The sequence below is a fragment of the Ammodytes marinus genome (genome assembly GCF_949987685.1).
Source record: "Ammodytes marinus genome assembly, chromosome: 5".
In the NCBI taxonomy this organism is placed as follows: domain Eukaryota; kingdom Metazoa; phylum Chordata; class Actinopteri; order Uranoscopiformes; family Ammodytidae; genus Ammodytes; species Ammodytes marinus.
The window spans coordinates 27,247,416-27,262,071 of NC_137234.1; the positions used below are offsets into that span (position 1 = coordinate 27,247,416).

Here is a 14,656-nt window from a genome sequence, read left to right on the forward strand (position 1 = left end):
AGCAACAGTACGTACGAGTAGCACTGGTGCAATATTTCTGTTCACTACAGAGACCAGGGAACCAATTACTACTGGCGGTGGTATCTCTAGCTGTGTTGTGTTTGTGTTGATGAATGGTCATTGGTGGAAAGTCAGTGAGGGATCTTGTTCTTTTTTATTGCATTTGGTGCTCATACTTTTCTGGGAGCTACTGGGATCATAGCACAAACTTTTCCGATGTTTCTTTGCAAAGCAACTGCTGCCAATCTGCTGCTGAAAATAATTTCCTGCAGTAGAAATACATTTATCAGACACCAAAGTAAAAAAAAACTATGGCTATATAAAATATGTTACTCGTTACAGATAAGCATTATGGCCTTTTCTTTATATGAAAATATTTGGATCAACTATAAAAATAAGTTTTGCTCACAACCTATATCAATTCCCGATCCCATTTAAAATGATTTGTCACCAATTTGTGCAAACTCGTTTTCTCAGACACTTAAGAGCCACATCTGAATCCCTAACGAGTGCAATAAGTAAGAAATGTTGGTCTCCTGATGCGTTATGTATTTATTACACCTTAATCAGTGCAGAGTACAACATTATGTATGCAAAAAAACATCCAGCATATGAACCAACAGCTTTTCAAGCGTAATAAATAGAAATGCGTCAAGCTATTTTGGCTTCACTGGACATTCCTTGAAGAAAACAAACACATCACGTCAGAAAAAACATGGAGGTTTGAAACTTGGACTCACTGCCTGTGTCTAGCATTTGGGCTCTTTTGTCAGCAATTACTTAAGGATCACATGTGGGCGTGATTATGCTACACAATACACAGGTCACCTTCCCAACTGTACACAAATCGTACATGTCCTTTTCCTATGGAGCCCTCTAAGCTCGCTTACCATCTGAAACCCCTGACTTTGCCGTGGCACTATAAACTGATTGGGTTTGTTTATCCCCAGCTCAAGTCAGAAAGCTAAGACAATCTGTCCCGGAAGGAAAAAAAACTAAGATAATATCTCATGTCTGCTCATCTCTCTCCCCCTTATCCAAACAAGCTCCATTTGTCTCCCTGAGCAATAACATGTTGCTGGCCTAGATAAATATGACCCACGTCCCACACTAAGGCAAGGAAGGCTGGGAAAAACACACATGCGGGCCCACACGTATACCCCCGCATGCCCATTTGGTGCATATGGAAGCACAAAGACACACATTTCTAAGCAGACAATGACTGCAGTCTAAGGGGTGATGTTGAGGCGCGCACACAGACACATTCAAACACTCTCTAAGGTCTGACACATTAAAAGGTAGAGTTGGCAATTCTGGAGAAGGTTTGTCGAAATGATACAAATCCAGTGTTGATACACAGCCTAGGCTCTCTAAACCGACACGTTGCTAGCAACGGTGGGACCCCATTGCCATACCAGTTCACAGAATGTAGGCTGTGTAAAAATGTCAGCACACACACTGTATGGGCAGGTAGCCGATCATGAGGAGATATTCACTGATTTTGACATAAAGTTATCTTGACAACCGGCGTTCTCCAGAATCACTGACTCCACCTTTAAGACAGAAGTTCTTCAATGCAAGTCATGGGGTCAAAGATCGGATTGATGCTTAATGAAGAACAATAAGAACAACGAGGCAGTGACTCTAAGTCGTAGTGTTTTAGTCAAACAGTGGGCCGGCACATTCCAGGACAGCTGCCAGAAACAACCGAGCACAACAGACTGAGAAGAGAGAAGAAGAGCCGTATGGGGAATCACAACAACTCTGCTTATTTGGCTGCTCTTCCACTGCACAATAGCACTCATAACATCGCAATGCTAAGTCGCTTAATTACCTTGTGGAAAATTAAACTGTCAGGAATATAAATAGTTTTATAAACTTCTCTTTACATGAGGTATTATCATGTAAACCCTCGCTAATAAAGAGAAGCCCAGTTTGATGGATTGAGGTCATTTAGACAAGAAGCCAGACTCGCTGTCATGCTGTAGCTTCTCCCATCGACCCGCTGATATAACTAGGACACATGGGACGGTATAATTAATAAATGGAATCATTCTTTAACTCGTTTATGTTACTACATTAATCCTAAATAAAGTTTTCACTGATATAATGCAGTGCCCTGGCCCCTTATAAGGTATAGCCTCAGGTGTTCCCAGGTTTATATTGCACCAAATAGGATGTTCCTGAAATTGGCGATTAGGTTAAGGCATCACAGCTGGGTGGTTAGGGTAAGGGTAAGGGGACGGGGAGAGGTTAGAATAGGAGTGAGACCGACGCTTGCACGCACATGCACACACACACACACACACACACACACATACAGACATACTACCCTGACATATTATCCCATTGGCCCTCATTTATCAACCTTGCGTAGACCAGAAAAGTGGGTGTACGCACATTTCCACGCAAACCTGGGCATTTATCAATATGGACGTGAGCGTAGGGTACGCTCAAATTCCACGCCAGCCGCAAGTTTGTAAAGAGATGACTTTGTTGGACAATTATTAGAAGATAATACAAATTCAGTGTTTGCTCAGACCGAAATAAAGAATATTATATATTAATCACTTAAAAATGTGCAGCCTATGGTGTTCAATCCTCTTTTAATGTGTCATTGATCGCTTAAGCGAGCGATATATTTCCACCATTAACCGGCACGTTTCGGCTTGTTTTTCCGATCTGCTGGTGGAGCAGGACGGTGGGCGCTCTCACAGCTGATCGTTGCCGGGTCGGCTTGTGCAGCTGACGGCCGGGCTGACCACTCGTGCCAAGCGCATGCTGTCATACAGTAAAACGCAAAATGTGTTATTTTTAGTTTTTAAAACCCGTTTGAGTAGTGCTATCCTAAAGGGCCAATACATTCTAATAATTGAAATCTCTGCAGACGTGTATTTCTATCATGGGGACCATTATCCGACAGTTGGTGCGTCTTTTTCTCCTCTACCACTTATATTATGCCCGCACCTCCAGTTGGTGTTGCATTTCAAAGCAGCAACACGCTTTTTTAGTGGCGATTTTTGAGTCAGACCACTTTTTCTTCATCTACTGTATGTAAAGAAATGGCGAGATATAATTGTATGCTGTTATATAGCATTTAAGCGATACTGATGTAAACCTCAAATGCAAAATCCTCAGCTGGAGATCGTTTGTTGTCAACACCAACGCTGTTGACCGCAGCAGTTATTTCCTTCCTAACTGCTGCCTTCTGTCTTCTTTGATGCCGCTTGTAATGCTCCGAAATTAAACTCTTTTTTCTTCTACTTTCGCTGTTATTCTGTCAATATCTACTCCCAAGAAGTTCCTCTTCTTTGCCGTAATGCGCATATCCATGTCGTAAAACCTCTGGGCGAGGCCTCTAAACTGAGAAAATATAGGGGTGTGATATTCAAATAATGATTGTTTTCATCCGCCGCATTTATCAATAATGGCCTGGCGTACGCCGAGATTGGCGAGATACGACTGTTTGATAAATCCCACGCGATACCTGGCGTAGAGAGGTATTTGCGCCAGAATCTGCACCAGTTTCCACGCAAGTTTGAAAAATGAGGGCCATCGAGTCTGAGAACATTGAGCCCGCGTCATGCACAACACATGATGGATGGATGGATGGATGGATAAATAGATAGATTTTCAGGAATATTTTTTTCATACAGACAACTTTTCAGAACTTCTAAGAAATAAATACATTCCCTTGAACAATTGCCAGTGGCTTATCCCTACAGGCCTTAATGGTTTTCTACATGTGGCTCCAAGTGTCTATAACAACTGTCAATTTACAGAACAAAATGGTGTCTGATGGATTTGCCAATATGTATTAAACAGATTGCAAAGCCAGATTGTCAACGTTCATTTTGTTCAAGGCAGCTCATCCCACAGTGCTCCAGTTTCTGTTCCCCACCTAATACTCCCCGATCCCCGCCTCACTCTCCACACTCTGACGGGACTCCGAGGTTGAGACTGTGAGGTATTTATTGTGCAGGAAAAAAGGAAGAAATCAAATAGAGCACAGTGAGCTCAGCTGAGATGTTTGAACTGTTTAAATCAAATTGATCCGAGCAAGTCGGCCGCACTGTGTGACTTTACAGAGAGTGGATGTCTCAAAATCTCCTTGGTCTCAGTGCAGACAAAATGGTCCTACAGTGAGCTATAGAAAAGAATGTTACAGTTACTCTGTGATCTACATTCTCTACGACAAGCTGATTTTTATGAACTGATTTATCCCCAGGAATGATAACTATGGACAAAACTCCCACTAAAAAAAACATCAAACTCCTCAACTGTTAAATTGCATTAGTATTTGCATTAAAAAAAAACACATGGTCGTAGATTACCATGGGACACACGTGGTGGTTCATTGGAAAACTGCTTAAGTCTTTACATTTCGCAATTAAAGAGATCCTTAAACAAACGTCCTGGATTCACCAATAATTCAACCCATGGAAGAATTTACACCCCAGCTTTATAAAATGCAACTGAAAATATTAATTTTTGTCTTTCTGGATCCATTCAAGCCATTACATCTAAAATGGTTCCACTTTAGCCATGACTTAGACACCCCTCAGCACTGTTTCATGGTGCTTTAGTTTGAAAAAAAAAGAGATTAGAGTGGTATTTTCGACAAAAGTGTGCTTCTGACTATGTGTTTGTGTTCGGTGCTTTTATTTTTCACATTGTTTCTGTTGTTGTGTGTTTGTAACTGAAGTCATATAACTGGATAAGCACTCATTGGTCAAACGAAAAGGAGAGAAAAAATCCAGCTCAGAAGAAAAGGAGGCTGTAATAGCACCGTATTAATGCCTGTGGTTTGGAAGTGTGTGTCATTTTAGCTGTCCAAATGCTTTGTTCCACATTCTTTTGGCATTGAGTTTGTGTTGCTCGTTGTCGCTTGTATACCTTGCTAAAGCTAATGCTGTCCAATACAACAGTTCTGTGATAAAGCCTAGCAATTTTATTAAGGTCATAATATTAATTTTTTTCTGTTGAAACTGCTTCAGAGATGCTGATTCACCCTTTATGGCTATTTTGGAGGATATACTGTGTGGTGCTGTTGAACTGTATTGCATTCTACCGTGATGTATTGTATTAATAATAGAATATGTGCCACAGCGACATTATAGATATTAATGTGGTAGTGTAGACTTTAATGGTTTTGGTGCTTTCCTTTTTATTTAATTTGCCCTGTGGAGTTTTCTGTAAACAAAGAAAAGTAGTTTTTACCTTCAGCGTTTCTCATTCATACAGATTGTGTGTATATCCTTGAGGTCCAACAAAAGCTGAGTATGCCTCCAGGGATAGCAAGGCATGCCTTTCAGTCTGTCAGTTGGTCAGTCCACCACATGGGTCTGGACAGAAGTAATTCCAAAATTACAGGATCTAACTGCCATCAAACTTGAGACTTATCAGTTTTTTCCTCATTGAGATCTTTTTGAGTTGTCATTGTCAGCATTGTAAGCATTCTGTTAGGATTTCAGCCAAGGCACCACTGTGTTTAAGTACAGCCCACTGAGCAGATTTAGGAAGGCCCTAAATCATGTTTGAACATTTTATATCCTGCATTGTTTACTTGCTTGCGATCTTACAGTATTTCCCCACCTTTTGTTGGCCCAAGGTTACATTTCTCTGCAGGTTGCTATTACAACTGTCAATCAACGCAATAGTGTGACACCAGCGGAAGGAATGTGGATGGCAATGCCCGCGTGTTTACACTCCTTTGCATCCATGATACAAAGCAAAACAGTAACCTACTCTTACAACATTGCTCCCTTCCAATACTAGTGTTCAAATGTGCCACGGGGTGTTTTTCATTTTAGGTGGAGTCAGCGATTCTGTATGTTTGTTGTCAAAATCACTTTTTATAAAACGATCCGTTACCAGTCTGTAATGTGTCTGGCTGAAAAAAAATTATATTAATGCACAGCCTAAACATGACGCAGGAGGAGCGGCATTAGTCGCGATCTGTGTCCGCCTGTGAGGCACTTTTTTCGGACACTTTTACCTAGCAGACTCGCCTGAAGAACCAGGCTGTCAACTGTGCATCCTTAACACTTTGCCGTCACATTTAGGGTAAGGAGTTAAGAGTTATTGGGGGACAAGATCAGCAAATAAACCCGGTCAAATAAACAATAGGATGTCCCCCTGCTTGGAATATTGAATTCAATTTTTTCTAAATTAAATAATCACAATCGCGTTTTGCAGTTTTTAAAGTCATGACATTTGCAGTATGTGATAAGGGCAGATAGTTGTTTATATTTAATTAAGATTAGAGTCTTAAGTATTTTCAAAGTCTTTTAAGAGTCCTATAGTGTGTGGTGGGCATAAATCAACTTTGTGTGAACTCCTTTGGCAATGGCTTGAATGTAACCATCATTCATTTATATGAAAAAGGTTATGCACTACAGCTTTAAGTTGGAGGTCCTCCCTACCAAACTCTTTGGCTACAGGAAAGCTATAGCCTCCTGCTTTGTTTTGGTAAGAGCATGGTTAGGATCAGCATGTGGAAACACAGCTACGGATGGGTGTTCCTGTTTACGCTAAGCAGGAGGTAATTGAGGAAGTACGGCTCTGTCTCTTCAGGAGCTCTATGCTTCTCAGTGGGGACTGTAGTCTCTACTGCTGAAGCAAACAGCTCACATCTCTCTCCTGCCTTCTCTCTATCCTTACATGTCTCTTCCTCTCTTTCCCTCCCTCCATCTTCCGCTGTAGGAAATGTCTGCTACTTAGTGAGAAGGATGCTGGGTCTGCCTCACCCTTGAAGAGCTGCGCTACATTCTCTTTTCTTCTCAGCCACAACTTGAAAAAGCTTAGTTTTTTTATGTGTGGTTTGATCCAGGGAAGCTGTGTCTGCATCTGTAAGCAACACCTCCTTTAACCTCCCTATCAGAAGACAGCGAGGAGCAGCACACACACAGTCGGCACCTGTGGGGCGTTGTAGCATGCAAATGAGTTCTTTTTTTTTTTGCTAACTTTTCCCAGAAAGCCCAGAGCACATTCAGTATGCAGCGGATGCTTTGTTTCCAGTCACCACACACACCTGCTTATTATCCTTACCTGAAACTGGCCGGTGTAGTCGTCATCGGTGGTGCCCTCTCTGCCCTCCTTCAGCGCGATGAGGGTGAAACCTCTGAAATAAGCAGGGCTGGTTGCCATGAGGACCACTGTGAAAGGAGGAGAAGGGAATGTGTATTTAGTCCATTTTATTAGGGCTGTCCGTGGAATTTTTTGTTTTCAGTCTAATCAGACATACCTGTGTTCAATACAGAGTTTTGACTATTCATGGCACTATTTGGCAATGAGAAAAGTGCATCGCAGTTAGATATGTGGCCCGACGTCAACAAGTGAAAAATGCAGAAAATTAGATTAATTAATTAATAAACACCCCCATCCAGGTTGGCAATCTTTGAAAATGCAGTTTCGCCTGTATTTGTGTTTAAGGTAGAAACTGACGTTTGAGCCTCACATGTCTCTTTCCCACCAACGGGAACCAAGAGCCAGCTCTGGGCTGGTGCTGGGGCCAGGTCACCACTGGTTTCACCCTGGCACAAGTTGCGAACCGCTTCGTTTCCCACCGGCCAGAGCATGGACAAGAGCTGGCAACAGAGCAACGTCATTACATCACGTCTGTGTACGTCGCCCGACGTCGCTGCTCCCCTGGCTAATGCTAAAGCTAGCTTTAAGCACAACAACAGCGGCGGATCCGTCTTATTTTTACACGTGTTGCCTCTCGCTTTGCTTTGTTAACCAAACACGACCCATACAGCGTATTTTCGCCGGTAGATTTGATCGCCATATTCGATAACTATGTTATGTTTACGTCTCAAAGTAGCGGTCTTTTTAAATATGGCAGGCCTGAGGTTTTAGTTGGTCTGGTTGGTCAGGATAATCCCTCCCCCGGCCCTTGACGCCAGGGGAGTCCCGATGTTACGTTGTGGGAAAGCGGTAACAGAGTTGGTGCAGACAGATGCATGGAAACCAATTAAAGTATGTCTGTTCTGTGAGACTACAGTATAGACTGTATAAGATGCACGCCGACTTAGCTTTACCACAACATTACTACGTCGAGCGGAGGAGTATCCAAATATTACGCACAAACAATATGAATCCACATTTGATTTAGCCATTTCCATGCCATTATTTTGCCGCTCGCCCAAGAATATGCTCAATGAGCATGCTCACAATATTCTTCTATGGTGTTTGAAGGGACACATTATCGCCACCTATTGGCATGACATGATTATGTCAGTGTTTTGCCTTGTGATGTTTTATTGTAACTGACTGACCAAAAAAACAACAACGAAAACAGACTGGACTTGAAGAATCTACGTCCACTGTGGGGGTTCGGTTGATGATTCCAATCATGGACTTTCAGTGGACAGCCAAACTCCACATAGACACTGAGCAGTAAAGAGGGAACACGCATTGCCACGTTGAGGTTGCACCACATGATGCAGGGTCACCCTTGATGATGCCAGAGAAATACATATGACAGCAGCAGTCTACTGAGCATCAGAGCAATGTGGTAGATTGAGGGCTGTAAGTATAAGGCTTAGCATCTCACACTAAAGTATAAATCTCATGTAGGGAGTCTGTGGCAGGGAACAGGCCAGGAACAGGAGCCATATAACAAGATGTGGGTAGAATTGTATTGGGCTCACCCTTTGTGCCCTAACCTTGCATTTTTACACCAGCCCATTTATCTTAATACTTGTTTCCGGTGCTGAGAGCGAATATGTCAATATATTCAATCTCACACAGACCTTAAAAAGTGAACTTATTTTGCTGCCTTAATGATGCGAAGGCTATGGGAATAATTCATTGTTTCCTTGGGCGGTGTCCTTCACAGGTCCCTGATTGCTGATTAGAATTTTGCCCTGGATTGCTAAATGTGGCACCACAGCCAAATTTGCATGATCCGGTGTATGATCTCAGTGGGGAGACTTTAAGACAAGGTGACTCTGGATTTTCATCCTTTATTTAGGAGCTTGTGTTGAAACTACAGCATGCCAGGTCTTGTTTCTGTCAAACCCCCTGTCGTATTAGTCTTTTTAATTTACTTTATGAACACAGTTTGGATTTAACAATAGACAAAATAAAACTGTTGTATCTAAAATGCTAATGTTATGTCCTAAACCACCAAACTTTTAATGTGGCCAAGTCCACCAGGCAGGATAGTGACTTTCATTTTGTATGGGTCAGCTTAACTGGAGCCAAATTTGTGAGTGTGTCCTACTGTGCATGTGTGTGTGTGTGTGTGTGTGTGTGTGTGTGTGTGTGTGTGTGTGTGTGTGTGTGTGTGTGTGTGTGTGTGTGTGTGTGTGCGTGTGCGTGTGTGTGTGTGTCCTTAAAATAACAGGAAGGGGGAGGACATGAATATAGGTCAGACATTATAAAACTAAATAGTCTTATCAAACCACAACTCTCCCTGTAGGAGCCCGAGGAAGCAGACTGACTAGTTTGGAAATGGTGTCCTCCAGGCTGAAATATCTAGTTAACTTTAAGCCCGCTGTGCTGACAATGTACGGTACTTATACACTCAGGTACTCTGAAAGTAAAATTACAATAAAGATTACTTTGAATGTCATGCCCTGTTTTCCCCAACACTGATAATTAGACCTCTAGTTCAATTTGGTGCAGCTTTACGCACTGGTTGCGCAGATGGACCCTGCACAAACTCTATACCTCTGTAGGTGGTGCCGGGCAGGTAGGTTTCCGGGTCCCCCTCCATTCTGAGCCTGAACTCATGGTGGCCGTCCTTCCGGGTCCCCTGGGTCTGCGCCCGGAGGATCCGCCCGCAGTACCCGTCCGCCCTGCCTCCGGCTGGCTCCTCCACGAAAGCGACGGCGTTGCACACGAAGCTCGTGACAATATAGTACTGCAAGAGCAGCAGATGCAAATACATTCCCATGGCGGAGCGCGCAAAAACAGTGTAGTGGAAGTTCAGTCAAAATTCAAATTGAAAAAAAAGTGGAAAAGCGAAAAAAGCGGCAGCGGGTCAGTTCCAGTTCACACCAAACTACAGCAGCGTTACAGTCAATGATAAATGTGAAGGGAAGGAGACCAGTCCATCCTGACCCGGAGAGAGCGCGTCAGGGAGCGCACCACGTTCAAGCGGCTAGACACAGGAGAGAGGAGTTGCTGCTGCTGCTGCTGCTGCTGTTCCCGGATCAGTGTGTGGTAATGACACAGAGCCTGGAAGCAGCAGCAGGGAGAGCGCCAAATAACAGAGAGCGGGTGCACGCGGATGTCTCCTTGAATTGAGGGAGCGAAGGAAGGTCCAAACTGGAGCTCCCTTTTTAATAAGAGCCCTCCCTTATTCACACACAGACACACACATATACACCCACACACGCGCGAAGTCACACACGCATACAGTGCACACGCTATCTGTCAGTGTGTGTGGATCTCAAACACGGAGCTGCCGCAGGACAAACAGAAATCTCCAGCTGTTCTAATACTACTGCACAACTTAAACTCTTTCTATTAGTTTGTGGGCTGCGTGAGGGTCGAATTATTCAATTGTACACACACAATAACACGCTGCATGGGCGTGCAAGAAATAAAGTGAGATATAATGTTATTCATTTTAAATACTCAGCAGTGAGCAACTTAGTTACACCAAATGCCGTTGGTTCTTTCCCATGCATATGTACACATTAGGCCTACTTGTCCTCAGTTATATGTGAGTGTATCGTATTGCACGAACAAATCAGCAATGCACATCACTTAATGAGACGCTCACTTTTCTCTAAAGTGTAACTTCACATTATAGACCACTTGGGTAGCTTTCCAGATATATTACGCACGCAAGGACACCCGAGCAAAGGCACCACATTCTGAGCTGCCTGCCCCTCTGATAGAGGCATACACGAACTTCGAATATTCCGCACTCATTTTACATATTACTCTGTCTTTGCACAGTGACAACAATTATTATACAAGATGGACATGCATTTACAACATTACAATAGGAGACATTGTGTTCTGGCCAGTAGGTGTCGCCAGAGTATCTTTTCACCATAAAGTCTTCTAGAGCTATTAAATGTGTGTCTCTCCTCATCACCTCTATTTTAACTTTCCCATCTCCTCAGGGTTTATCATGGTGTAGAGAAAAGAACGAGGGATTATGGAAATGCAAATGTTAAGGTCCCATATTAAATGTGTGGTTGGGACTTATATGAGGCAATACATGGAAGTTAGATGATATTTAATGCATTCGCTTTTTGCTATTTATTTTTGTTCCTTCATGACATTTAAACTCCTCCTCACCGTCTGAATTGCAGACATGCACAACTTTTATTAACTTTAACTTACTTTGCCTGTATGCCTGTACAAATGATCAGTTTCTATGTCCCAGTAACACATGTATGTGTGTGTGTGTGTGTGTGTGTGTGTGTGTGTGTGTGTGTGTGTGCGTGTGTGCGTGCGTGCGAGCACACCAATGAGCTTGATCAAATAAACTAGCACCAAACTGATTTGCTTTTGTGACCACATTCCAAAGTGTGTGTCAGTATTGGTATGTGTGTGTGTGTGTGTGTGTGTGAGTGTGTGTGTGTGTGTGTGTGTGTGTGTGTGTGTGTGTGTGTGTGTGTGTGTGTGTGTGTGCGTGCTTGCATGTATGTGTGTGTGTAAACCTGGGAAGTGTTACCCAACTGAAAGCAGTTCTCGGAGCTGGAGATGGTTAAAGTAAACAGCATCAGCCTGGATGTCTGCGTGTGATGGATCCCATCTGGAGTGAGTGCACTATAAACTGTCCACGGATGGCTGACGTCTGGAGCGTATCCTTGACCGGCATGTGCAGTCAAAAAACAACCCGGAGACCTTTTCAGAATGAAAGCAACCTGTTTGAACATCAGCCAGTAACAATTTTTTTCTTTCTTTCAGTTTTTGGGAAATCAGTTGAGTTCTTCTGTGAAATCATCTGTCCTTCCTAACATCTTGTGAAATGGTCACGACGAGTAGTTAAATATTTCTCAGAAAACTTACATTCAGTCCATTGGCATGTTGTTTTTATCTTTTTTCTTATTTAATCACATAAATATAACGTTACAATCATTTGATATTAAATAAATGTTTGAATAGATAGGTGTAAAAAGTAATTCCTTTGTAATAAGTCCCGCGGCCATTCCAATAACATATGCATTTGTCTTTAGTCCACTTGTATGCTGGGATAAGACTTTCATGATCGAATAAGATTCTGATGCAGGAAGAATGGGCCAAAAGGTTGTATTTAATATGAAAATTGCACTGATCATATGTGTTGAAGTAATTTCTTTTAATGGACTATGAGGGTTATTTTGCGTTCATGCGCGTAATAGAAATTCTAATCATTTAACAAGGCTATTTTTTCCTCTTTGTTTTACTGTGCTCTTAGCAAGGCATTTGCTTCATTAAAGAGATCCTATTATACTACTTTTCTGGTCTTAATTTCTTGTTAAAAACTGCCATAGAGCAACCTGACACGAATCACATCACAAAAAACTATGTAGATTTTCGGGACACTCTTCCTCTTACCCTAGCGAGCACAGCAGTCTCTCTCTACACACTGCTTTGAGCTTCTCCGCCCCTCCCCCCCCTGCTGCAAACCCCACTCCGTTGTGATTGGTTACCTTCCTTCCAGCGGTGGGAAATTATCCAGGAAGGTGGGGGCATGCAGCCGGAGCTTGCCTGAGTGGCAGCATTACCATACATGGAAACATGACAGAAACGACCCAAGCGTGACAGAGAAAACACGGAAATTTGAACAAGTTCGGCTCGACCGGCTGCCATAGTTTTTAGTGCTCTGCATAGCCACCCCAGACGGTCAGCAGGGAATACGTCGAAATGCATGTACGGAATTATTTGATACTCTAGTATGGTTAAACGTAGTCTCGCAAAGCCAGACCAAACTACAGCAAGTAGTATGGTCTGGAAGCACTCCGTTTAGAGCCGTCTATTCGGGGGGAAACTGGGCTGGCCTGTTTTTATTTCTTTAAACCAATCACAATCATCTTCGGCGGGGCTAACCCCGGGAAGCAGCCAATGGAGGCGTTGCGTTGTTTGCCGACGCCAGCGCTTAATAGACGCTGGCTGAAGTGGTCAAGCCAGACTAGGTTAAACGTGACTATAAATCATTATAACAACGTTTATAGGTCAGAAAAGTCGAAAAGTATCATAGGTCCTCTTTAAAGTCCTGGTTTAAACCTTTATGTCTAAAAATATAATCAAGTAACATGCAGGATCTTACTGCCACATTGCAGTAGCTTTGAAAGTAGTGTCAGAAGTTGGTTGCTATTTAAACTGGAGTCGTATAATAACGTATCCCATTCTGATAGTATAATGGCTTTCTACATTATCCAGTTAACAGTGGAGTGCTCAGAGCCAGGCAGCCCTCAGAGACAAATGAGATCTATATATCAAATTAAAGCTCTCGATGAAATCCACTGTATCTAATACTTAACGCAAATTAATGCTGAGAATGGGGCATGGTACAATAATATCGGCTCTCCAGAAAAAAGTAAGCCAAGTGTAATTTGTAATCTTTTGGCCTTTAGGTCTGAGCAACAACTTCTGCTATCTCTGCTCCGTCTAGGAGACTTCCATCAGGCGTGTCATCACAGTTTTTGTTAAAGACAAAAGACTGAATAGCACAGGCATGTCCACTCACAGCCACACTCATACACATCACCGACATGCTGACAAACCATCGCTGATTATATCACTGCATAGACAAGAGAACATCAAGTTGCAATCAGCCCTGATCACTAAGCCAAATTGCAGCAGATTGCGTTTGTGTTGAACACTTAGCATAGTTTTGCTGTGGTAGGTATAACTCTATGAATTGTAAAAAGTGTGGTTTCGTCAATGAGATTCGATGACATTGAGATGGAAATGATTTTTGAGTCAGCTGCTTAACTCGACTACTTGAAGAATTGTGAAAGATGACGTCAAGCAGAGATGACACACCGGCGGGCTTTGAAAGACAGGCCGTGCAAAGCCCTGATATTAAAGTCACTTTCATTTCTATTGGCTGTCTCTTCTCCCTCATGGCTGTCTCTTCTGGGCCACTTGGAAATCACCATCCTGCAACGTATTGACGGCCATGCAACAGCGTGTCTGCCAACAAATGATAGGGAACTGAACATCTATTACAAAGTGTCATTCGGCTGCACTAATCCACGATTTTGAAGTGTGTCGCATAATTGACATGCACTCATACAGTAGGCCACATCCCGAAGACAAATTAATCATTCATGACAAATTGGTGAAGATACAACAGTGTGAAAGCCACACACATAGGGATATGACTTTCAGGCGGGCCCCCCGTGCATGGACAGCTCTGTTCCATCCCTCGCCGCCCCCTAAAATCACAACAATATCTGGTCCTGTCAATCAAATATAACAAGCTGTACATGGGGGGTGGAGGGTGGGCAGGGAAATGCCTAGGGGATGTGAGGGGGAAGCTGTGTTACTCTCAGCCCTAAAGAATGAGACAGTAAAAAATACACGGAAAGGATAAAGAGATTCCGATTCAGAGAGGTGTGACAGAGAAAATAAAGTAACCACATGGTAGGGCCAGGATCTGATGACATGAGGATGTGTTCATTGTGTTTTTTTATGGAGCGAAAGGATTTACTTCAGGTTGTCCAAGCCTTTTCTAACAACCAATTATTGACTGCCA

The 14,656-nt window shown here is 42.8% G+C and overlaps 1 protein-coding gene across 1 annotated transcript in view; it reads right to left on the minus strand.

Moving 5' to 3' along the window:
* The window catches only part of LOC307250235 (spondin-1-like), an 83,043-nt gene extending 72,840 nt beyond the window's left edge, over window positions 1-10,203 (minus strand). The window contains exons 1-2 of the mRNA XM_080027261.1: window positions 9,679-10,203; window positions 7,051-7,157 (exon numbers count right to left, since the gene is read on the minus strand). Of these exons, the coding sequence (XP_079883387.1) occupies window positions 7,051-7,157; window positions 9,679-9,904 (333 nt within the window). The 5' untranslated portion in view covers window positions 9,905-10,203. The remainder of the gene's footprint in view (window positions 1-7,050; window positions 7,158-9,678) is intronic.
* Between the last annotated feature and the right edge of the window lie 4,453 nt (window positions 10,204-14,656).